Source organism: Hyaena hyaena, unplaced genomic scaffold, assembly GCF_003009895.1.
Source record: "Hyaena hyaena isolate Hyena2069 unplaced genomic scaffold, ASM300989v1 scaffold_259, whole genome shotgun sequence".
Taxonomy (NCBI): domain Eukaryota; kingdom Metazoa; phylum Chordata; class Mammalia; order Carnivora; family Hyaenidae; genus Hyaena; species Hyaena hyaena.
The window spans coordinates 1,598,221-1,623,031 of NW_024080886.1; the positions used below are offsets into that span (position 1 = coordinate 1,598,221).

Sequence of the window (24,811 nt, forward strand, 5' to 3'; positions counted from 1 at the left end):
GAGAGTCACAGGCCCCACGGACGGAGGCAGCCAGGCGCCCCTATGCTTATTTTTAGCACAAGACCCGGGCACCCCCTCAAGGGCGTGCATTTCAAGGCGCAAGTGGCCGAAACACGTTGGCTGCAGGTGGTCAGTCTCAGAGACACACACACCGGTCTCCTTGGTAAAGTCTTGCAAAAACAAACAAACAAACAAACCAACAACCAAAACCCAAAAAGCACACACACACACAAAAGAAAAAACAGAAGAAAAAGATTTGTGATTGGAAGTCTGGAAGTCCCCAGAGTGAGAACCTTAGGGAACCCAGGCTCACGCCCACTGGGCTGGAAACCGGCCGACCCGGGGCGTCACATGTCTGCGCCCGCCCCGCAGTCCGGCGCCTCTGACCACATAGTGGCTGCAGGAGCTCCCTCCGCGCTTGATCCCGCTGACCCGCCAGGAAGATGAGCAGCCCAGCTCAGCCTGGATGCAAAGTGATTTCGCCTTTTTTGCCTTTTTTTTTTTTTTTTCAAGAGTCATGTTGTTAAGAGCGCCCCGCTTCCCGCTGTCATTTCCTTGTTTCTGTTCTGTTTAAAGACGGGGCGACCTCTGCACACGAGCCGAGAGGCACGGCCTCCCGCGCTCCGTCTCCTCCGTGCCAGCATGAGGGCCGGCTTCGTGCCCTGGGCGGCGGCTCTGCTCCTGCTGCCACCTGTGACGGCGGCCTCTTCAGGGGACGCGGGGCCCGGTGAGCCGGGTGCAGACGTGGGGGCTGCGCCCAAAACCTGCTTTGTTCCAGCATGCCCTCCCCTGCCCTCCCCTGCCCTCCCCTGCCCTCCCCTGCCCTTCCCTGCCCTTCCCTGCCCTCTTTCTTTCCTTCTTTCTTTCCTTCTTTCTTTCCTTCTTTCTTTCTTTCTTTCTTTCTTTCTTTCTTTCTTTCTTTCTTTCTTTCTTTCTTTCTTTCTTTCTTTCTTTCTTTCTTTCTTTCTTTTTTTCTTTCTTTCTTTCTTTCTTTCTTTCTTTCTTTCTTTCTTTCTTTCTTTGTCTCTCTCTCTCTTTCTTTCCTCCTTTCCTTTCCTTTCTTTTTTTACTTTTCTTTTTTTCTTTCTTCCCTTTTCCTTTTCTTTCTTTCCTGTTTTCTTTTCTTTTTGTTCTTTCTTCTTTTCTTTCTTCCTTTCGTTTTCTCTTTTCCTTTCTTTTTCCTTTCCTTTCCTTTCTTTCCTTTCTGTTTTCTTCTCTCTCTTTTGTTCTTTCTTCCTTCTTTTCTTTCTTTTTCTTTCCTTTTTCTTCCCTTTCCTTTCTTCTTTCCTTTCTGTTTTCTTTTCTTTCTTTCTTTTCTTCCTTTTTTCTTTCTTTCTTTCCTTCTTTCTTCCTTTTCTTTCTTTCTTTCCTTTTTGTTTTCTTTTCTTTCTTTTCTTCCTTTTTTTCCTTTTACTTCTTTCTTTCCTTCCTTCTCTTCTTTTTCCTTCCTTTCTTCCATTTGTGCACATAAAATGTCCTTTATTTTAACATACTCTTTTCTTTCCTTCCTTCCCCCCTCCCTCTTTCTTTCTTTCTGTTTCTTTCTTTCATCTTTTTTTTTTCCCTCTTTTGCAATTGCATTGTTCCTTTGGTTTTTGTTTGTTTGTAAAAGTAGCAAGGAGCTCGGACAGTTCCCCGAGTCTCTGCAAACCTGACTTTACATGTTGTGAGGGGCTCATTACTATTTTTTTATGTTTATTGATTTACTTTGAGAAAAAGAGAGCGAGAGAGCAGGGGAGGGGCGGAGAGAGAGAGGGAGACGATCCCACGAGGCTCTGAGCTGTCAGCACAGAGCCCGGCTCAGGCCTCGAGCTCACAAACCCTGAGACCACGACCTGAGCCGACATCGAGAGTCGGACGCTTAACCGACTGAGCCCCCCGGGCGCCCCACAGAGGGCTCGCGATTGATCCAGTGGGGACGGATCAGGTGTGAACGGAAAAAGTAAATGAAGGGGCCCGCGTGTCGCGCCGAGATTCTGGGTGGCTTCGCCGTGCTTTCTGCGTCGCAAGAGAGCAAAGGCTTTGTTTCAGTGTCTACGTGTCTGCTGGTGACAGGTCGTGGCCCCAGCCTGCGTCGGGGGTCACCCTCAAACCCCAAGCCTGCGCCTCCTGAGCATGATTCCTGGTGCGCGTTCTCTGTTTCTGGAATTCTCCAGAAAGTTCTTTCCAGGCTCCTTGCTCGTGTTATAAGCTCTGTTGAAACGGGAACGGGGGAGAGCATAGACGGAGCGATCAGGGCGCTCATTTTCTGGCTTGGCGGCGGCAGACGTGGGTATCGCCCGGCGCGCTTGGCGGACTTTTCGTTTCGAGATGTGTGTCTTCCTCCCCGAGGCGTCAACTCGGAGGTAGATTAAGAAAAGCACAGTTTGGGGCCCCGTCTTACACTGTTGGTGGGAATGTAAACTGGCGCAGCCCCTCTCGAAAACAGTGTGGAGGTTCCTCAAAAAATTAACAACAGAATTCCCCTGTGACCCAGCAATAGCACTGCTAGGAATTTACCCAGGGGTGATACAGGGGTGCTGATGCACAGGGGCACATGCACCCCAATGTTCACAGCAGCACTCTCCACAATAGGCAAAACATGGAAAGAGCCTAAGTGTCCATCAGTGGACGAATGGATCAAGAAGATGTGGTTTATCTATACGATGGAATACTCTATGGCAATGAGAAAGAATGAAATCTGGCCTGCGTAGCAACATGGATGGACCTTGAGGGTGTTATGCTGAGCGAAATAAGTCAGGCAGAGAAGGACAAATATCATATGTTTGCACGTATAGGAGGTTTAGGAAGAAAATGCTGGCTTTTGTTTTATTGGGATTTCATTTTTTTAATGTTTTATTTATTTATCTCTGAGAGAGAGCGAGAGAGACAGCATGAGCAGGGGAGGGTCAGAGAGACAGGGAGACGCAGAATCCGAAGGAGCTCTGGGCTCCGAGCTGTCAGCACAGAGCCCGACGCGGGGTTTGAACCCACAAACTGAGATCATGGCCTGAGCTGGAACTGGACACTTCATGGACTGAGCCCCCCAGGCACCCTGGGTGTAGACCAGGAGTGGGTTCTGACCCGCTTGGAGCAGAGCCGTAAGCTCTAAAGCTCTAAGGCTCATCACCAGGCAGAGGTCGACGGACAGACGGTGGACGGCTCCTGCCCTCGAGCCGCACACACTGAAAGCCTTTCTAGTAACTTCTTAGAAAACACGGCGGCTTGTTTCTCGCCGACAAGCGTCTGTGGTTTGCTTGCCCCGCTCTGAGCGGAGCTGCCTTTCCCTCGAGGCATCACAGCTGCAAAGCCCGTTAGGACTCAGCGGCCGGAGCCCATTCTGCTCGGGCTGCACACCCTTGCAGGGCGTCCCCAGGGCCAGCGCCCTCATGGGCTCACAGGGCTGCAGACGCCTGTCACAGGGCCATCGACGCACGTCTCCCTGCGCGGACCACACGCCATAGGCTTCTGGCCCCACAGCCCGTGTGCAAACTGCTCTTCTGTCGTGGGCTCGGCTCTGCCCCCTCGACCTGAGGTCTTCAGGCCCTAAGCCCTGACATGTCCCCACGGGACGGGATTTGCGAAGACGGTGTTTGTCCATGTGAGCCTCGCCCCCATCACGGGCCAGAGAGATACATTTTTAATTGGATTATTATGTTTTCATGTTGCATTGCACCCCGTGCAGCTGTCACTGGGACCCCCCGGGTGAGCATCTCAGCCGCACGGGAGGTGCAGAGACAGGGAGAGACATAGATGAGAGACAGAGAGAAAGGGAGGGAGACCCCAACGCACGTAGGTGACTCGTCGGCTGAAGGGGCGGACGAGGGGGTGTTTGCACCCACCCCCCTCTGCCCAGCAGCCCGGAGGCGGGAGGGGCGGCGGGGGGTGCGACCTGAGCTGTCTGCACACCCCACACCCCATGGAGGACCTGCCCATTCGGGGGCCTGAGGTCACCGCTTCTCAAGCTCCCTGCTGTTGCTTTTCGGACGCACACAAACGGTTCAGACGGGAAGTGAGTGAGCATTTTAAGTGACACTGTGTGGCTTCTGGCTCCGGGGTCTTCCCCGGGGCACCCATGGGTCCTGGGGTGTCGACCGCAGAAATGCCCAGCGCCCTTTGGGCGGGCAGAGGCCCTCGTGATGGCAAAAGTCATAGTGACGGATTCCTGTGATTTATGAGGTCACCTTCTCGGTCTCTATGGAGAAGAGATGATCAGAATAGAAACAATTATTTCAACCATTTCTGTTTTTTTTTTTTGATAGAATAAGGTTTTTAAAAACATTTATTTATTTTGAGAGAGAGAGAGACAGAAGGAGGGATAGCATCCCAAGGAGGCTCCAGGCTGTCAGCACAGAGGTCAGTGGGGCACAAGGTATAAAATTATGTGCTCAGGCGGTTAAGCGTCCGACTTGGGCTCAGGTCATGATGTCACGGTTCGTGGGTTTGATCCCTGCATCAGGCTCTGCGCTGACAGTTCAGAGCCGGGAGCCTGTTTCAGATTCTGTGTCTCCTTCCCTCTCTGCCCCTCCCCCACTCGTGTTCTGTCTCTGTCTCTCTCAAAAATAAATAAAGAATTAAAAAAAAATTAAACAATTAAGTTAAAATATATATAAAATTTTCCATCTCTGAAAAATAAATATTTAAAAGATGTCAGCAATTATGGTAAACTTTAAAATCTTTTATAGGAACATGTGGATTTATTTACTTATTTTTTTCCAATTCTTTACTCTTTTTTTTTTTTTTTTTTACAAATTGTTTATTGTCAGGTTGGTTTCCATAAACTGTAACATTTTAACTATAAAACTAAAAACTGTTCTGCCTAACTCATTTTTAAGGGTACTGTCTGGTGGCATTAAGTACATTCATGTTGTGGTGCAAGCATCCCTACCATGCATTTCTAGAATGTTCTCAGCTTCCCTAACTAAAGCTCAGCCCCCATCAAACACGGCCCCCCAGCCTCCCCGTGTCCTGCGTGAGGGCGTCTGCACGGCAGGGACGAACTATTGATGAAGTCTGGCCATCAGTGCCGCAGAGATCTGAGTCTCTGCCCTCCGCACCCCTGCACAGGCCGCTCCTCTCCCTCGGTCTGTCTTTCAGGTGCCGTCACGTCTGGTAAAACCCACAGACGGCTTTTCACAAGAGCCGTGGGGGGGAAGCCCCGTTCTGGGCCCCCCACTTCCTTTTTGGGGGGCGGACCTGCCCGCCAACACTGGGAAGCCCGTCTCCGTGGAAATCACAGGGGAACCTGTGGCCCCGGGCGGCCTTCCCCCTCCCCCCGTTTGGAAACTTGACTCAGAGACGAAATCGGTGCGCACCCCGAAGTCCCCTCCGCAAAGGAGAAGAGGGAGAGAAACCACCGCTTTGAGCTCAAACAAGCCTGAAACCACAAGGCCGAGCGAGTCCCACGCAGGCCGTTCGGGAGATTTGCAAACAGAGAGACCCTGGGACAGACCCGCGGGTGGGGTGCGTGGGGGGTGGGGTGGGGTGGGGGGACACTCAGCAGTTGAGACCCCCCAAGACCCTTTGGGCACAAAGTGCTCCCTGAATTCAGGGTGGGAGCCCCTGCGCTGAGCTCACCGGCTTCGTCCAGCGGAGAAGAGACGCCGGACGCGGCTTCACAACCTGCAGCTGAACTTGACCTCGCAGGACAGTGGGGGGAGGGGCGTCCGGTGCCTGCGCGTTAGCTGCGTTCAGTCCTGGACGAAGAGCTTTCTGGGTCCTGAGTCTGCAAGCGGCGCTCGCTTTTAAACGGTTTGCTGCGTGTCGGACGTGGACAAAAATCCTACACGTTTCTGAAGTCAACCCGCCGAGAGGAGGCAGGGGACGCATCTGTTCGGTTCGGTTTCCCTTCCCTTCCCTTCCCTTCCCTTCCCTTCCCTTCCCTTCCCTTCCCTTCCCTTCCCTTCCCTTCCCTTCCCTTCCCTTCCCTTCCCTTCCCTTCCCTTCCCTTCCCTTCTTTTCTTTTTCCTTTCCTTTTCTCTTTCCTTTTTTCTCTTTCCTTTTTTCTTTCCTTTCCTTTCCTTTTTCTTCTCTTTCCTTTCCCCTTTTCTTTTCTTTCATTTCCTTTGCTTTTTTCTTTTCTTTTCTGTTTTTTCTTTCTTCTTTTCTTTTCTTTTTTCTCTTCTCTTTTTTCTTTTCTTTTCTTTCCTTTCCTCTTTTCTTTTCTTTCTTTTCCTTTCCTTTTGTTTTCCTTTCCTTTCCTTTTTTTCTTTTCTTCTCTTTCCTTTCATTTTTTCTTTTCTTTCCTTTCCTTTCATCTTTTCTTTTCTTTTCTTTCCTTTCCTTTTCTTTTTTCTTTCCTTTTCTCTTTTCTTTCGTTTTCTTTTCTTTTTTTTCTTCCCTTTCCTTTCTTTTTTTTATTTTCCCTTTTCTTTTCTTTTTCCTTTCCTTTTCTCTTTTCTTTCATTTCCTTTCCTTTCCTTCTTTCTTTTCTTTTCTCTTTCCCTTCCTTTCCTTTTCTCTTTCTTTTTCTTTCCTTTCCTTTCCTTTTCTTCTCTTTTATTTAAGATTTTCAATTATTTTTTAAAGTACTGTCAAGAACCAACGTGGGGTGGAATCACAATACCAAGATCAAGAAAAGGATTTGCATGTATGTCAGAGAGATGGAGAAAAATCCTATAAGTTTCCTAAAGTAAACCCTCTGAGAAAAGGCAGAGGATGCATCTCTTCCTTTCCTTTCTTCTCTTCTCTTTCCTTTCCTTTCCTTTTTTCTTTTCTTTTCCTTTCTTTCCTTTCCTTCTTTTCTTTACTTAAGATTTTCAATTATTTTTTAAACTACTCTCAAGAGCCAACGTGGGGTCAAATCCCCACCCCGAGACCAAGAATCTCAGGCTCTACTGACGGAGCCAGCCAGATGCCCCTTTTATCTTTCACAGGAAGAATGAACTCATTTATTTTTAAATTGCGATTTGCCCTTACAGGGGCCGGGGCCGGGGTGACGACCACATGCTCAAGGAAAGGTCTCCTTTCTATTTTGCAAACCGCACCCGAGCCCTGACAAATGGCTTGCGAATGTCGGAAGGTTCTGGCCAAGAATCTGCCTCGAGAGCAAGAACGTGCTGCAAAAACACACTTTGGAGGCTCAGCGGGAAGCTCAACATTTGCGCACGTGTTGAGCCCAGGCCTGGGCACCTGGGTGACCTGCGGGTGACAACCGGATCGGAAAACGAAGACTAGAATACGTAAAAGAGCCGTGTCAACTGAGAGAGGATGGTGCATTCTGGGCCGTGAAATGGGGGCTGACCCCATGAGCATTCATCAGGCCAAACCACAGCCCAGAGATGTCAGAGCGGATGCTGAGCAAACACCACTAGCGCCGGGACACGTATTTGCCTCCGGCTTGGGGGGCGGGGATGGGGGCTGAACCCAGCACTGAATGTGGACTGGGAGGCCCCGACCTGGGGTCTTTCAGACTCTCTTCCTCAGCACTTGTGGCCATGAATCTGTTCACCTTCCTCTCACCCACAACCTGCTGGCTGCCAGAAGCGTGTCCTTCATCCATCCATCCATCCACCATCCCTCCATCCATCTACCCACCATTCATCTATCCATCCAACATCCATCCAAGCATCCATCTATCCATTCATCCAAGCATACATCCATCTTTATATCTATCTATCTATCTATCTATCTATCTATCTATCTATCTATCTACTTATCTACCCATTAATAATTTTTCCATGCATCCATTGATGTATCCATCTATCTCCATCCATCCATCCATGATTATATCCATCTATCTGCCCATCTATCCACCCATCAATCTTCTTTCCATCCATCAATTCATCCATCTATTACCTATCTACCTACATATCCATCCATTCTTTCTCTCTCTCTCCCTCTTTCTCCATCATGATACTTCCACTTCTAACACAAGGTCCCTGAGATCATGGTAGCCTTTATCCCCAAAATTGTTACCCCCTCATCTGACAGTAGGAAACTTGCCCATTGTCACCGTCAGGATCAGTGCATATTTGCTCAATGCTAGAACACACCCACTAACTACTTTCACAATGACTAACCCAGACATCTGTGAAAATCAAAACTGCACAAGCCTAAGTAACTTTAAGAGCCAAGACTGAATGACTCATTGGTCTGTGAACTTTTTCTCAAATTGTCATGCGTGCTGTTCTGAAAGAGACGGTGAGTTTGCTGGTGTCTGGTACCCTCTGTGACTGCAAAAGGCGATGTCATGAGGCACACAGTTGACAAGAGTTGATTTTCACACTAATTAATGACCATTATCTCTTGTAAACATAAGAAGAAACGTAGCTGTAATCTTTTGTTTCTGTCCTGAGCGATCTTTATCTACCCTGCAGCTCTTACTGATGTAATTAATGCCCGGCTTCTTTGTGAAAATCGTGATTTGATCTGTGCCTTGAAAGCACTCTATTATTCTTACGATGGAATGGCTCATGTCGTTTTACAAATTTCCAACCGTTTTCAGCATTGTCTCAAAAGGTCTCCTATTTGTCTCTTTTTACCCAGAAGGAGCGCTGCAGCTTCAGATCATCAACTTTAATTTTGAGGCTGTGCAGGTTACCTGGAATGCAAGCAAACAACACTCCGGGACAAATCTGACTTTCGTCTACAAGTAAGTGTCCCCAGGACTGGAAAGCCATGCTCTGCACTCAAATATTTCTTCCTCTGAGACACCGACCATTCTGAGGTCCAGATAGTGAAGGTGAGAAGACTCAGAATGTGCACGTGTGAAAGTGTGCGCTGTGTTAACCTCGAGACTTCGCCGCAACTGCAATCAAAGATCCCCAAACTTGTAACCTAGTGATGACTCAGTCACGCTCGAAACCACCTAGATTCTTACCAGCGCGTCCACAAGGTGCTTATTCACCCGGGACCGTTTGCAATGTCTCAGCACATACCGTTGCCTGGAGGTTTGTTCCCTTGAGCTGTTACTTTCTAGGCAGCCCTGACAAAGATGAACTTTGTGTGACTTTTCTTTCTTTTTTAGATTTTTAAAAAATGTTTTATTTATTTCTGAGAGAGAGAGAGGCAGCATGAGCAGAAGAGGGTCAGAGAGAGAGGGAGGCAGAGAATCTGAAACAGGCTCCAGGCTCTGAGCTGTCAGTGCAGAGCCTGATGCAGGGATCCAACCCACGAACTGTGAGATCGTGACCTGAGTCGAAGGTGGACGCTTAACCGACTGAGCCCCCCAGGCGCCCCACCTTGCGGGACTTTTCACACGAGCTCATCAGCACCCACCTTCCGAAAATATGTCTCCCTGTCATGGGTTTCTGTATCTTACACCCTCAAATACACAAGCATAGATCTGGGAGGGAAGGATTCTCCAATTACTTCAGTCTCCATTCTGTGAAGGGGAGGTGTGTGGTGTGTGATTGATTCTTTGAAGTTTGAAAGAATAAGAGATAAGTGGCAAAGTGTACACAAAGAGGTATGTTTTAAGGTGAATTGGGGTGAGAAGAGAAGACTCAAGGAAAAAGGTGCTGGGTTTTCTAGGTGGTCACACAGGTAAGTCACTCAAGTATCAGCTTCGTTATTATAAAGGCATCGTCCTCGATGTAGTCACTGCTTGGCTTTGAGGTCTTCGAGAAGGAGCCTAACCTGGTCCCAGGCTGGGCACCAGGTCTCTTCTTAATACTGCAAGAGGCCTCGGAGACACCTTCACTCGTGCTGCATCCCGAACCAAGTGCCTCCTCAAATCAGGGGCTTGGTTACCGCGCAAGTTAAACTGTACTTTTGTTAGTTTTCTGGGGCAGCTGTAAAAAAGCACTGCGCCCGGTGCAGCTTAGAACAGCAGAAAAATTCATACTCTCCCAGCTTTGGAGACCAGAGTCTGAGATCCAGGGGGCGGGGCCACAGAGACCCAGGGGGCGGGGCCAGTGAGACCCAGGGTGGCGGGGCCACTGAGATGCAGGCGGGGCGGGGCCACTTCGATTCAGGGGCGGGGCCACTGATCCAGGGGGCGGGGCCACTGAGATGCAGGGGGCGGGCCCACTGAGATCCAGGCGGGGCGGGGCCACTTCGATTCAGGGGCGGGGCCACTTCGATCCAGGGGGCGGGGCCACTGAGATGCAGGCTGGGCAGGGCCACTGAGATCCAGGGGGCGGGGCCGCTGACACCCAGGGGCGGGGCACTGAGATTCAGGGGGCGGGGCCACAGATGCAGGCTGGGCAGGGCCACTGAGATCCAGGGGGCGGGGCCACTGAAATCCAAGGGGGCAGGACCACTGATATCCAGGGGGGCGGGGCCATTGAGACCCAGGAGCGGGGCCACTGAGATCCAGGGGGCGGGGCCGTTGACATCCAGGGGAGGGCCACTGAGTTCCAGGGGGAGGAGCCACTGAGTTCCAGGGGGCGGGGCCAGTGAGATGCAGGCTGGGCAGGGCCACTGAGATCCAGGGGGCGGGGCCACTGACACCCAGGGGGCGGGGCCGCTGAGCTGGGGGCGGGGCCGCTGAGCTGCAGGCGGGGCGGGGCTGAGCTCCCTCCTGAGGCCCCAGGGGAGGGCCCTTCCCGCCTCCCCCAGCTCCTGGGGCCCCAGGGTCCCTTAGATTAGGGCCACTCGCCTCCCATGTCTGCCTCCGTCTTCGTGTGGCTTCTCCTGTGTGTGTCTGTTGTCTAGTCTTGCATGGACCCCTCCCCTGAATTAAGACCCACTGCCACGCATGCCGGGCTTTCCCCGAGATCTTTTCACTCCAGCTGCCAAGACTGTGTTTGCAACCAAGACTCGCAGGTCCCAGGAATCCGTGCAGCGGCACGTTTTCGGACAGCCACCGCTCGGCACAGTGCGGGGGACACTCGGAGGGGCCTCCCGCTTGATTGAGACAAGGGGTGCTATGCTGATCAGTTCTTTTTTTTTTTTTTAATATTTTTTATTTATTTCTAGGGGAGAGAGAGAGAGACAGCGTGAGCAGGGGAGGGTCAGAGAGAGAGGGAGATACAGACTCTGAAACAGGCTCCAGGCTCTGAGCTGGCAGCACAGAGCCCGACGCGGGGCTCGAACCCACGAACCGGGAGATCGTGAGCTGAGCCGAAGTCGGACGCTCAACCGACTGAGCCCCCCAGGCGCCCCTTTGCTGATCAGCTCTTACGGCACCTGCACAGACAGCCCTTGAAGCCAGTGCGGGCAGCGAGTGCAGACGGGGAGCAAAGGAGTGGGCGGGAGACGTGTGTAGACGCTCCTTCCGCAGGCTCTCGATGGTTCCATGTTCTCTTCTTGCATCACAGACGAAGCAGCGACGGGACCCGCAGCCGGTGCTCCCGCTACATTGTTCGGCGAGGCCGCACGGCTGGCTGCCTCCTGGAGGCCAACAAGGATGAAATTCTGTGCTTTTCCATTGCGAACGGAGCCGATGTCCTTCTCAGAAAGTGTGAATGGCTCAGCGCTTACCGTAAGTGCCTGACAAGAAACAACTCATGGCCAAGGGCCCCTTCGTGCGCCACCCGGAAGGGCCAGGCCTTCTAGAAGAATCTCTGTTGACACACACACCGGGCAGGGATGCGCCCAGCCGGGCGGACGATGCCGGGCGACCCTGTGGAGGCTGCGATGTGAGATGTGAGGCACCTGCAACTGTGCCCCCGACAGGGAGACGGACACAACCCCCCTCTCACCCTGGATGCCACCCCCTTGTGTTTTATCAGGAGCCTTCACGGTGGGCTGTCAGGACCCCCGAGACCCGGGGGGGCAGGACCCCCGAGACCCGGAGGGGCAGGACCCCTGAGACCCTGGGGGGACAGGACCCCCGAGACCCGGGGGGGCAGGACCCCCGAGACCCTGGGGGGGCAGGACCCCTGAGACCCGGAGGGGCAGGACCCCTGAGACCCTGGGGAGACAGGACCCCTGAGACCCGGAGGGACAGGACCCCTGAGACCCGGGGGGGCAGGACCCCTGAGATCCGGGGGGGCAGGACCCCTGAGACCCGGGGGGGCAGGAGACCCGGGGGAGCAGGACCCCCGAGATCCGGGGGGGCAGGACCCCCGAGACCCTGGGGGGGCAGGACCCCAGAGACCCGGGGGGGCAGGACCCCCAAGACCCAGGGGGGCAGGACCCCCGAGACCCGGAGGGGCAGGACCCCTGAGATCCGGGGGGGGCAGGACCCCCGAGACCCGGGGGGGGCAGGACCCCAGAGACCCAGGGGGGGCAGGACCCCAGAGACCCAGGGGGGGCAGGACCCCAGAGACCCGGGGGGGCAGGACCCCCGAGACCCAGGGGGGCAGGACCCCCGAGACCCAGGGGGGGCAGGACCCCAGAGACCCAGGGGGGGCAGGACCCCAGAGACCCAGGGGGGGCAGGACCCCCGAGACCCAGGGGGGGTGTTGAACATACTTGTTGGGGACACCATTTATCTCACATCAGTGTGCATTGTCTGAAGGCCACGCTGACTGGGAAGCAGTCTCCTCTAATTTCCCGTGTTCGGTCTTCATTTTCATTTGCTCTGTGACTGTAACAAACAACCACCAAATGAGTGGCTCGAAACAACAGAAACGTATGCTCTCACACTTAAGAAGACCCCAGGCATCTGAAATCCAGGTGGGGGCAGGGTGGGCTCCTTCTGGAGGCTGTCGGGGGGATCGGGCCCAGGCCTCTCTCTTGGCTTCCGGTGGCTGAAGGCAACCCTTGGTGTCCCTTAGCTGTAGATAAATCGGCCCATCTGTACCTCTTCACATCAATTATCTCGGGTCAGAGCCCACCGTACTCCAGTAACCCCCATCTTATCTTTAATAATTACACCTCTCATGACCCCGCTTTCAAACGCAGTCATATTCTGAGATATGGGGGCTAGGACCCCAGCGTATCTTTTTAGGGGCGCACTCTCCATCCCATAACAGACGCGTAAGAATTTTTCACACGGCTTCAAAGACTTCCTTCTGTGGCTCACAGGCAGGTCCTTGAAGCTCTGGGTCAACCCCCTCTGTCTCACAAGGTGTTAATTCAGATTCATGCAGGCAGGAGAGTGTAAATCTAACCTACGACCATAATTTTAGAGGTTCGGAGTCCTTGTCTCTGCAGACGTGGTGGTCATTTTGTTTCCTCTCGTTCCCAGTGAAACCCAGCTCCCCGAAAGACTTGAACTTCTGGTGGCGCCGAGAAGCCGTGACTGTCACCTGTTCTGACCTGCCCTACAAACGCCTCCTCTATGAGATCCAATACAAGAGCGTATTCGACACTGAGTGGCAGGTGAGTGGGTGACATCTTCTCAGGCCGGGCGTGAGCCAGAATCCCCAACTGGTAACTGAGAGAAGCATCGAGCGACACAGAGACAGATGCTGACGTTTCTTTTAAGGAATTGCTTGTGGGATTAGACGGACAGGCAAGTCTGAGGCCAGCAGGATGGAAACCCAGACACGTTTCCATCATGGTCTCGAGACTGCATTGCCTCTAAACTCCGGCCCGTCTTCTCAAGGCCTTCAACTGATTGGGTGAGGCCCACCCACTCTATGGAGTGATCTAAAGCTGGCTGAGTAAAAACATTCATCGTATCTACGAAATATCTTCACCGGTAGGCTGACACACGACTGAAAAAGTGGATTCCAAATGCGGCCAAATTGACAAATAAAACGATCATCATCACACCTTCCGAATCATACCCCGCACCATCCATCCCTCTTTGTATGCCTTCTAAACACATGGGAACCCTTTCTGGTTCGGAGTATATGAGCACAGTCTACGGAATAAATTAAAATTATGTGATTATCCATGACCCGGGGGCTCAGGGCTGTTTTCCAATAATCAGATGGTTACCGTGTACACAAGGGATTAAGTTCTTCCCCAAAGTGGACCTAGACCCAATGGGGAAAAATCTGCTGGAGGGGCCCAGGGAAGGTCTGGAGTTGGATTGCACACGCTCTCCTACAGGAAACCAAAAGTGATTAAGGTCCCACCTGCCAATCCCAGAAGTCAAGGATTCCTTGTTTCTGCGAACACACCTGTGTCCACAGACTTGGATAGTGAGGTAGACCAGATGCACCATATCTCACGGCTCCATCCAGGGGGTAGGGAGACAGAGGGCAGGGTGAGTATTCCCGAACACCTCGGCCCGGGACACTCGATGTCTGCCATGCCTACGGGTGTTGGGAAGGGCTTCCTTCCACAGTCATTCAAGGTATTCATATTGAGTGTCTACTAAGACCCATGCACTGAGGACACAATACTAGCACCTAGTCAGCTGGGGGATGGAAGTGATAACATGTGAAAAGCATTGGGTGTGCTCACTCTTACGACGGGTACTCTTACTATACTCACCGCTAGGCTCCCACCCACTACTCACTCTTACTACTTTTACTCACTCTTAGTATGTTCACTGGTGTCTGGACCAGGTACCTCGGTGAGATAGCAAGGAGCTCTGTCACCAGGTGGGGATCCTTCCTGACATGAAGTGTACATTCCGTAAGACGAGGCAAACCCTAAAGGGACGCATTGCCCGTGTGACATACCCCCAAATCTGGAAATGGTACAATGAAGTGCAGCAGTAAGGAAAAGAGTGGGAATTCCACTGTAAGGGAATTGTGTGCAATCGAAGCATCAGGGAGTCTACGAAAAAAGAGAAAAACCTGACCTACGGCTGGTCTGGTAGAATGGAACCGCGGAAATGAAATTTGATGAAACTCATCGAAGAAATACAAATCAAAGTAATAGGTGGGTACCGGAGTTTACCTGAAGAACATGCTAATGATAAAATGTGTCCTGGTCAACGATATTGAGCATTAACACACTTGAAGACTATTTAAGTTGTCCAATTCTGACCTATTGAGTCCCTTTTTAGAAACTGGTTATAAGGAAGGAATTGAAAAGTGTGGATGAGGTTTTATATATCAAGGCATCTATGGAAACATGAATTGAAATAAATACAAAGCATTGGAGGCCACCTGTATGCCATAGGATAGAAAGACAGTCAAATGAATTATGGTACATCTGTATGATTAAATGCGTAAGAGCCACCAAAGTCTCTTTAGTGATAAGAAGTGATATTTAGGCACAAGAAGTGATATTTAGTGACAATAAAGTGGTATTCAGTGACGAGAAGTGATATTTAGTGATAAAAGCAATGTGTAGAGTCAAATGTTGCATGATATAATACTCCTGGAAGGAAAGAAAGAATATATATTTGTTAACAGCGATTATATCATGGATCTAGAATGAAAGAGGTTTTTATGTTTTTTCGTTGTGTGTTTGTGTGTGTGTATGTTTTCTAAAGTCTCCAAAATACTTTTTTGTGTTATGTTGTGTGTTTGTGTGTGTGTATGTTTTTGAAGGTCTCCAAAAAATTACTTTTTTTTTTTTTTTTTACAAGGAGTACGTTTTCACTGAGTAATCTTTAAAAGCGTCTGTGGTATTATCTATGGTTACAGAGGATTGTTTCTTCTTGGAGAGGAGGGTAGAGATTGTAGCTGCATTTGTTTCTGCTGTTGCTTGTAGCCAGGCAGGCAGAGGAAGCGCACCCAGAACGTGAATGGTCAACAGTAGGAATGTTATGTGACTCTGTCGTACAAAGGTACAGCGTTTGGGCCACGTCAGTGATTGCTGTGTTTGCTTTGTCCAGTCCAAGGAGGGAGAAACCTGCAACGTTACGATGGAAGGCTTGGACTCTGAGAAATGTTACTTCTTCCGGGCGAGAGTGAAAACCATGGAGTCCAGCTACGGCTCTGACACATACCCCAGTGACTGGTCAGAGGTGACGCACCAGCAGAGGGGGGAGCTGAGAGGTAAGGCTTGCTGCATGGCAGTGCGTGGGCCAGCACCCTGTGTTTTGGGGAGAGTGAAATGGCGGCTCCTGGAAACATGAATGACCTCACCCCATATTTCAGAATTCATTTAGAAAGTGATGGTTCTTCTCATTTCTCTGTCCAGGCTCCCTTCCTCGTTGGGCTAATTTTCATTTTTATTTCTATTAACGGCAACAATCATAACAAGTACTATGTATGAACGTTACATTGATCTAGGCATAGATTATAGATATATAGATAAATAGATGATAGATAAATAGATGTTGATACTTAGATCTATAGGTTATACATGGATGGACAGAGATAGATAGATAGATGCATAGATAGATGATGGATAGATATGATGGATGGATGGATGGATGGATAGATATAGGGATGGATGGATAGACAGACAGACAGACAGACAAATGATAGCCCACAGTAAGCCTCAGTATCTTCAACCCCCCGGCAACGCAGGTACCTGAAGGCCACATGTTCACTTGACACCATCTCTATTTCCAGAACATTTTGTACTGAAATCAAGACTTGCTGATATTGCCATTTATAAAGGAAGAAAAATGGGGTGTGGGGGGGGTTTGGAGCCTGACTTACTGTCATCGTGACTCTCACAGCATCCATCCTGTTTTGCTTTAGATTCGTGCCCGGAGAAAAAGCTTTTCCCCAAATTCATCTTAATTTGTGGCCTGGTGGCCTTGCTGACCGTGGCCCTTCTCCTCCTGTCTTTATGGAAAGTACGCAGGTAAGGGTGACTCTTTGTTGTTGTTGTTTTTTTTTTTTAAGTTGATTTATTTTGAGAGAGAGCAAGCATGAGTGGGGGAGGGAGAGACAGACAGACAGACAGAGACAGAGACAGACAGCATCCCAAGCGACAGGTGATTCAAACAGCTCTTAATTAGTACTGATTCGGCGGGTGACGCGAGAGTGGCTGCATTAGAAAAATCTCTGGTTTTGAATCGGGGGTAGACGTCGCGGAATGATTTTCTCTGAGAACCCAGACGGCTTTCCTAAAACATCGCAGCAGATGCTCTTCTTCACTCACCGTCCCCTCACGTAAGCTGACCCGCGCCCGGGCGTTCAGGCTTGCAGGGCCGGTGCCCCGGGGCTGGGGAGGAGATGAGCGATCGGAGCAGGGTGTCTGCCACGGACATGCTTGGTGTTTTATTTATTTTAAAATGCTTTTTAACATTTATTTATGGCTGAGAGACAGACAGAGACACAGCACGAGCAGGGGAGGGACAGACAGGGAGACACAGAATCGGAAGCAGCTCCAGGCTCCGAGCTGTCAGTACAGAGCCCGACGTGGGGCCCGAACCCACGAACCGTGAGATCATGACCTGAGCCGAGGTCGGACGCTCAACCGACTGAGCCGCCAGGCGCCCCTGTTTAGTGTTTTAGATACAGAGCTGGAATCACCCCAGAGAAACTGATGGGCATGGTTCCTGGAAAACTAACACCTGCCCTATTGTCAAGGGAAGCCGCTATTTGCAGTGAGGAGGGAAATGTAACTGTACTGGAGTCTTGGGGAGGCTCGAACCACGGACGTCTCTGTGTCCCAGTTCCAGACGCCTCCCACGTCCTGGCCTCAGCCCCGCCTGGGTCTCAGCCTCGGCAGGGATGAGGTTGTCTGAGGCCCAGGCAGGGCCGAGGCCGGGAGTGTGAGGTCCAGGCAGGGCCGAGGCCGGGTGTCTGAGGTCCAGGCAGGGCCGAGGCCGGGGGTCTGAGGTCCAGGCAGGGCCGAGGCCGGGGGTCTGAGGTCCAGGCAGGGCCGAGGCCGGGGGTCTGAGGTCCAGGCAGGGGTGAGCCTGCGAGTCTAAGATCCAGGGAGATCTGAGTCTGGGAATTTGGGATCCACACAGGGGTGAGGTTGGAGGTCTGATATCCAGATGTGGCTGAGGCCGGGGGTCTGAGGTCCAGGAGGGGTGAGGCCGGGGGTCTGAGGCCCAGGCAGGGCCGAGGCCGGGGGTCTGAGGTCCAGGCAGGGCCGAGGCCGGGGGTCTGAGGTCCAGGCAGGGCCGAGGCCGGGGGTCTGAGGTCCAGGCAGGGCCGAGGCCGGGGGTCTGAGGTCCAGGCAGGGGTGAGGCCGGGAGTCTGAGATCCAGGCAGGGGTGAGGCCGGGAGTCTGACATCCAGCCGTGGGCACCATTCATTTCTCCCGCGGCCTCTCTGTTTGCCGCGTAGATACCATCTCGTCCGTGGTCCCTCCCCTCTGTGAGCACCATACCCTCTAATCACTCTCTCTGTTTATAAAGTCACCAGTCATATTGGATTAGGATCACATTACATTACAACCTCTTATGCTCATTCATGGAGCCCTGTGAATTAAAGTGACCAAAGATAGATTAACATGAGAAAAGACACATGTTTCTTCCTTGATGGTATGATTTTACGTGCATGCGGGATTCACAGAGAGGAAATGGAAACCCCAAAGCAGCAGTTGGTCCGGGGCGCTCGCACACCACTTTAACAAAGGACAAGAGTTGTGGAGAAGTGGCCAGGCCGAGGACAGGGCGCTCTGGGGCGCTAGGGTGCAAAGTGTGGCAAGGGACTCGGAGACACAGAGAAAGTTAGCGGTGAGACAGCTTGTGTGTGTGGAAATATCTTGGTGATACAATTCGTTCTCTCCTTCTTGGTAAAGGGCAGGGAGGGGGGTCACCTTGACAAATGGAAATTTCCGTTGCAGAGTGGGAAGCCCTTGCCTCGGTGTTTACTCAGGTGGGAAGGGCAGAGGGTTCCTCTGATGTCTGCTGTGTCTTTGTTGAGTCCAGACCCAAATCGTCAAGGGTCCAAAGTGGCGTATTTCGGGGCGACATGCCGATCGCCCCCCGCCCCCGCTGTTGTGACTGATTCGACCTGTGTGATTTCCACGCGAGAAGCCTCCAAACACAGGTCACAGCGAGGCTTAGGGTGTCCAGCGGAGACTTTCACGGGGGCACCGGCCGGTCCATCGCCTTCAGGGAAATCGTCCCGGCGTCACAGCGTCGGAATGGTGTGGACAGGCGCTCTGCACCCTCAATGCCACGCTTTCGGTGGGACCCCCACCCTCGGCCCCTCATGGAGGTCAGCGCCCCTCCTGCGTCCACGGCCCCGCTGACCAGACTCTCTGTGTCGTTTCAGACTCCAGAAGTTCCTCATGCCCAGCGTGCCAGATCCCAAACTCACCTTCCCTGGGCTCTTTGAATACCATCAGGGTAACTTCCAGGTAACTGCCACCCCTCCCATGCAGTCCGCCGGGATTTCTTGCTGGTGCCCCAGCACCTCCCCGCCTGCCCGGTTCACACCCTGTCTTCCCGCTCACTCCCCGCTCACACGCCCTGGCACCTTCCGGAACCCAGGCTGCACTTCGTTGCTGTCTGTGGGTCTCAGAAGGCGGCCTGTCTGCCCATCAGCCCCGGAGACCTGTGCCCTCAGTGGGATTTTCCAGCGCCATCGAGCCTCTCATCTCACGGGGAGGTCGTGCTGCGGCTGTGTTTCGTCTGCACAAAGCGTGGGCTTCCGCTTCTCAAACGGTTTGGAGCCGTTACGTCATGCGCTGCATACGTGTTGGTGGGGGGACGGGTGTGAGCTGCGGGAGTGAGGGGACGGCCGGCCGCCCACCCTCAGGGGCGCCCCAGGGGCCGCGCAGTTAGCGGGACAAGGAACCGGGATTCCTGGCGCTGCCGCCAAGCAGAGGCTGGAAACAACACAAGTTAACCATCTCCCGCCTCCCGCTTCCGCAGACCCGAGTCTGAGACCCGGGGGGGCGGGACCCCTGAGACCCGGGGGGGCGGGACCCCTGAGACCCTGGGGGGCAGGACCCCTGAGATGAGGGGCGGGGCAGGACCCCTGAGACCGGGGGGGCAGGACCCCTGAGACCCGGGGCGGCAGGACCCCTGAGATGAGGGGGGACAGGACCCCTGAGATGAGGGGCGGGGCCTCTGAGATGCAGGGGGCGGGATCACTGAGATGCAGGAGGGGCAGGACCAATGACATGTGGGGCGGGGCCGCTGACATGGGGGCGGGGCCTCTGACATTCGGGGGGCCGGGTCGCTGAGATGGGGGCGGGGCCACTGAAATCCAGGCCGAACCTCTGAGATCCATGCAGGGCAGACCTCTGAGATGGGGGCGGGGCCGCTGACATCCAGGCGGGGCAGGACCACTGAGATGGGGGCGGGGCTGCTGAGATGGGGCGGGGCCACTGTGATCCAGGGGCGGGGCCTCTGAGGTGGGGGTGGGACCACTGACATCCAGGGGGCGGGGCCGCTGAGATCCAGGAGGGGCGGGGCCGCTGAGATACAGAAGGGGCGGGGCCACTGCGGTGGGGGGCGGGGCCACTCAGATGGGGCGGGGTCGCTGGTGTGGGGGGGCAGGGCCACTGAGATCCAGGCGGGGCAGGACCACTGAGATGGGGCGGGGCCGCTGAGATGTGGGCGGGGCCACTGAGATGTAGGGGGCGGGGCCACTGAGGTGGGGGAGGGGCCGCTGAAACGGGGGCGGGGCCGTTGATACCCAGGTGGGGCGGGGCCGCTGAGATGTGGGCGGGGCCACTGAGATGTAGGGGGCGGGGCCGCCGAGCTGGGGGCGGGGCCGCCGAGCTGGGGCGTGGCCGCTGAGATGGGGGCGGGGCCGCTGAGATGCCGGGGGCGGGGCTGTGCTCCCTCCTGAGGCCCCAGGGGAGGGTCCTTCCCGCCTCTCCCAGCTCCTGGGGCCCCAGGGTCCCCGGGCTCGTGGCCGCGTCCCCCCGTCTCTGCCTCCGTCTTCACGAGGCTTCTCCACAGAGTCTGCGTCTCCTCCTCCGTCCCTTACAAGGACACGTGTCGTTGGATTGGGGGCCCCCCTCGTCCGGGATGCGCTCACCTCGGATCCTTCCCTTCCTCACGTCTGCAGAGACCCTGTTACAAATCATGCTCCATTTACAGGTTCTGGGATTTCCACCTCCCAGAGGAGCGAGCTGAATTTTCAAAACTCCTTACATACAGGGAAGGAAAAGCACAACAGGGGAAAAACTTTTCGTCTACCCTCTTAGTTTCTGTCCACAGGGCCTGTCAATTAAACACACAAAAGACAGACGAGGAAGACAGATTAGCAGAAGAAAACGTGTCTTTCGTGTGCACGTGAAGGTGGAGGAGGGTTCACAGTCAGGGGACGTACTTGGGACAGAGGTTGATACAATTGGCTAGAAATCCAGGAACCTGCTCACCCAGGTCACCACAGTCCAGGCGACCCCCCGGACGTTATCAAGGTTCAGAAACGCCAGCACGAAACTCACGTTTCTTGTGCAAACACGTTTAAAGAGCCGCAGAGGGTTTAGAAATAGCCTTTGTGGCTCATGACAAAAGGCAGGTCTAAAAGCGCCGTGGCTTCAGCTCAGACACGCTAGACATGAACACGAGGGTGTAAAGTGACCTGGGCTTGGCGTCTGCACCACAGGGAGGCTCCCCGGGGCCTTGAGATGCTTGGCCACAGGGCCCTTGCACCAGCTGTGGGGCCCTTCCTCAGGCTCAAGATGCCACGTTTTATTACCCCTCAGGAGTGGATCAAGGACACCCAGAACGTGGCCCACGTGCACAAGATGGAGGGCGCGGAGCAAGAGTGTGGCCCGGAAGACGCCCTTGTCATCCAAGTACAGAAGGCGGAGGCCGAGGCGCCCATCATGAAGACCGGCCTGTCGTGCCCACCGACGGAGGAGGAAGAGGCCTCGGGGGACCCCAGCCAGCTCCCGGGCCAGCCCCCACACGGGAGCGAGGTGGTCTCTCTTGAGGGCTTTACCTTTGTGATAGGTGACAACTCATATATGCTGTTATGAGGGGGTGCAAACTCAAAAGCGAGCATTGGGGTCTAGCTGACATTATAGGATCGAGGGGGAGCGTCTCAGGGACTCAATACGACCGCAAAGGGAACACCAATGACACCTGTGGGTGGGGGTCACTGAAGACCCTAAGTGCCCCGCCGGGACTGTCCGTGTGTCACATGTCATCCCGCGGACGCCGCTGGGCCAGGGCTTGTGGGCAGATGCGCTGTGGAAGGGACACCGTCAGTCGGAGCGTTTCTGGTTTTCAGCTCACATGTGCGTGTGGCTGACTCCTCCCCGTGAGTCGTGAAGGAGGTTGGCCAGTGTCCCCGGAAATCATCTTCCTCTGCGCACATCGCCCGGTGGCCGCCCGGACACTTGTGTTGTGAGCGCTCCGGCAGCCCTCTCGTGACGTACGCGGCTCACATACCCAGCAAGGAGCACTCTCCGCCCCGTGGGGAGGAAAGGAATCCTGCTTTATAGATGCCCACGGCCACGGAGCTCCCGCTCTCGGACGGGAAAACACCCACTTTTCAGCGACCGGAGCGTTTCCTTCAGGTGTCCACACTCACGGTGTCCACACTCACGGAATTTACACCAGAGATGGTGGGGCTCCGACTGCCGTATGCGGTCACCGAAATCGTCTTTCCGTGAGCACGTATCACGGCCTCCTTGCGTCCATGGAAATAAAGCAAGAAAAGGAAGACTCGGAATGAGAGCTTTACTGAGTCTTCCGTATGTTCGTGTAGACGGTGGAGAACACCACCAGTTTTCCCGCCGGGCTCTTCAAGTACGGAGATTATCGAGATCTGGGTTCTTTGGGCGGGTGCTGGGTGTAGCTCGTCTGTCTCTGGTCTCCGCCTGTTGCAGTAAACAAGTTTGGAGTCCGGTGTGTGTGTGTGTGTGTGTGTGTGTGTGTGTGTGTGTGTGTTGCAGAAAGATAATTTCAAGAAACCTCTTTCCTACCCAGAAAACCCTCCACGGATAGAAAGGAAAGAGTCTGATCACTGAGCTGCAGGAAACCAGAATGTGACCCACCTCACAGGCAACCCGCTAACAGATCAAACGATAGAATGTCACCTTTTGCTTTAGCTTCAAACTATACAACCCAGTCTCGTTCTCAAGGACACAGACAGTTTTCTCAGGTCTTTAGCACTGATGTGGGTTTGCAGTTTGGAGTCGGGTTGCAACTGGGGTCAGGTGTTCCCCCTCTTTATCTTGGGGTGACTGTAGCAATATACCACACACGGCGGCTTCTACAACACACTTTTATTCTCTGCGGGTCTTGAACGCTGGGGGTCTGAGGCCCAGGCAGGGCCGAGGCCGGGTGTGTGAGGTCCTGAGGCTGTGAGGCCGGGGGTCTGAGATCCTGAGGGGGTGAGGCCGGGGGTCTGAGGCCCAGGCAGGGCTGAGGCTGGGAGTCTGAGGTCCTGAGGGGGTGAGGCCGGGGGTCTGAGGCCGAGGCAGGGCTGAGGCCGGTTCCTCCTGAGGCCTGGTGCTTGGCGTGCGGACGCCGTGCTGTCCCCACCTGCTCGCCTGGTCACGTGGTCGTCCCCCGGGCGTCCGCGGATGCAGGTGACCAGGTGACGGGTGAGCAGGGAACCTGGTTAACGGATATTCGGGTGAACAGATATTGAGACTCAGGCGTCCTCGGTTTCTTGCTAAACAGGGTAGGAAACAATCTGTCGAGTTCCAGCCCCGTGCTTGTCACTGCCTTGCCTGGGTCCCTGCGGCCACGGGAACACGTTACCCTGGACAACGGGCTCCCGCGGGGGCGCGACGGAGGCCACGGGCGCTGGGGACGGTCCGGACGTGGGGTCCTTGGCGCTGGGGTGGACATTCCTTGTCGCGGGGCTGACCTCCCGGCCGCGCAGACGCCCCCCGAATGCCGCCTTTGTAAACCGTCTCTGTGTCCCGCACACGGGAGTTTGGAGAATGAGGGCCCCCCCCCCATGTGCACCCAACGGGGCCCTCGGGTTTGCACACTTTTGTTCACCCATTGACTCTCTGCCTCGTTTGAAGTCTGCGAGTCGCGTGCAGCCTGGGAACCGTCAGCACAGGCGGCGGCTGTTCTCGGAACCAGCGTGACTCACAGATGCTATCTGTCCCCTCTCTGGGTCCCGGTCGTGACGAGCCCCCCCCGCCCGCCCCCCGCGTCCCCACCCCCACGCCGTCTTATCAGGATCGCTGGCAGACACGGCAGTTGAGAGCTGACAGGGCGAGACGAAGAGGGGACGTTCTCACATCGATGTCCAAGCTGCACAAGGACAGACTACGCCCTCTGAACAGGGCTGGCCCACCGGCCCCGAGGACGCCCGGACCTTGGAGGAGAGCAGGGCTCCGGTGTTTGCTGTGTGGCCGGTGCTGTGCTGTGTGACCTCAGGCGGTGTCTGAACCTCTCTGAGCCTCTGTCTCTGGTGCCTCCTGAAAGCCCGTCCTGGAGCGGCCGTAGGGGTGAAACGCGAGCAGAGGCTGCATCAGAGAAAACCTGTACTGAGAGCAACACATTCAGGCTTATAGAAGGAAAGATTTTTCCGGGGCGCCGGGGGGCTCAGTGGGTGAAGCGTCCGACTTGGGCTCAGGTCATGACCTCACGGCCCGTGGGTTCGAGCCCCGCGTCGGGCTCTGCGCTGACAGCTCGGAGCCTGGAGCTGCTTCCGATTCTGTGACTCCCTCTCTCTCTGACCCTCCCCTGCTCACGCTGTCTCTCTCTCTCTCTCAGTAAATAAGAAAGTAATTAATATTTTCTAAAGTTTTTTCTTTTGTTTGAATTAAATTTAAAAAACAAAGTATTTCTCCGTGTCTGAACGATGCCCCGGCGCGCGTCATAAACCTCACCGGTTGAGGTTGTAAATTTTGCACGTGATACGGATTGTTACACACGCGCCTTTACGTAATGTGCGCAGTCTGGGACGCACGACGCAATGTGGGAAATCTTCCCGCCGTGTAGACCCTGGCCGCTGCCAGCCTCAAGGACGTGAATCCCTACACCCACTTGTGTGTGCAGAAGGCAGAGACCCTTCGCTCGTGTGTCAGCCGCTTCGAGACCCCAAAAATAGTTCTCAGAAACCCCAGGGATGAGAGATTGTGGGTTCATACATCAGCGTTTCAGAACGGACGGTTGCAATCAAGGATCAGAGGAAGTTCGCCTTTTATTTGCTGAGCGGGTGTTTTTTTTTTTTTAGTTGTTAAAATTGTTTAAAAAATCTATTTAATGCTTATTTATCTTGGAGACAGACAGAGACACACACACAGCGCAAGCAGGGGAGGGTCAGAGAGAGAGGGAGACACAGAATCCGAAGCAGCTCCAGGCTCCGAGCTGTCAGCACACAGCCCCACGCGGGGCTCGAACCCACGGACCGTG

General features: G+C 54.0%; 1 protein-coding gene across 1 annotated transcript; it reads left to right on the forward strand.

The window, feature by feature from the left end:
• The first annotated feature begins 572 nt into the window (after positions 1-572).
• On the forward strand, positions 573-22,334 carry CRLF2 (cytokine receptor like factor 2). Its single transcript, XM_039245321.1, has 8 exons — positions 573-727; positions 8,467-8,572; positions 11,184-11,347; positions 13,001-13,134; positions 15,497-15,659; positions 16,314-16,419; positions 18,795-18,879; positions 21,187-22,334. The coding sequence occupies exons 1-8, from the start codon at positions 643-645 to the stop codon at positions 21,460-21,462; spliced, it is 1,119 nt and encodes a 372-aa protein (XP_039101252.1). The 5' UTR covers positions 573-642; the 3' UTR covers positions 21,463-22,334.
• The last annotated feature ends 2,477 nt before the right edge of the window (positions 22,335-24,811 follow it).

Coding starts and splice junctions, on each gene's coding strand:
- CRLF2 (XM_039245321.1), top strand. CDS start 643: ATGAGGGCCGGCTTCGTGCCCTGGGCGGCGGCTCTGCTCCTGCTGCCA. Junction 11,348..13,000: donor TGAATGGCTCAGCGCTTACC/GTAAGTGCCTGA, acceptor TCTCGTTCCCAG/TGAAACCCAGCTCCCCGAAA. Junction 13,135..15,496: donor TATTCGACACTGAGTGGCAG/GTGAGTGGGTGA, acceptor TGCTTTGTCCAG/TCCAAGGAGGGAGAAACCTG.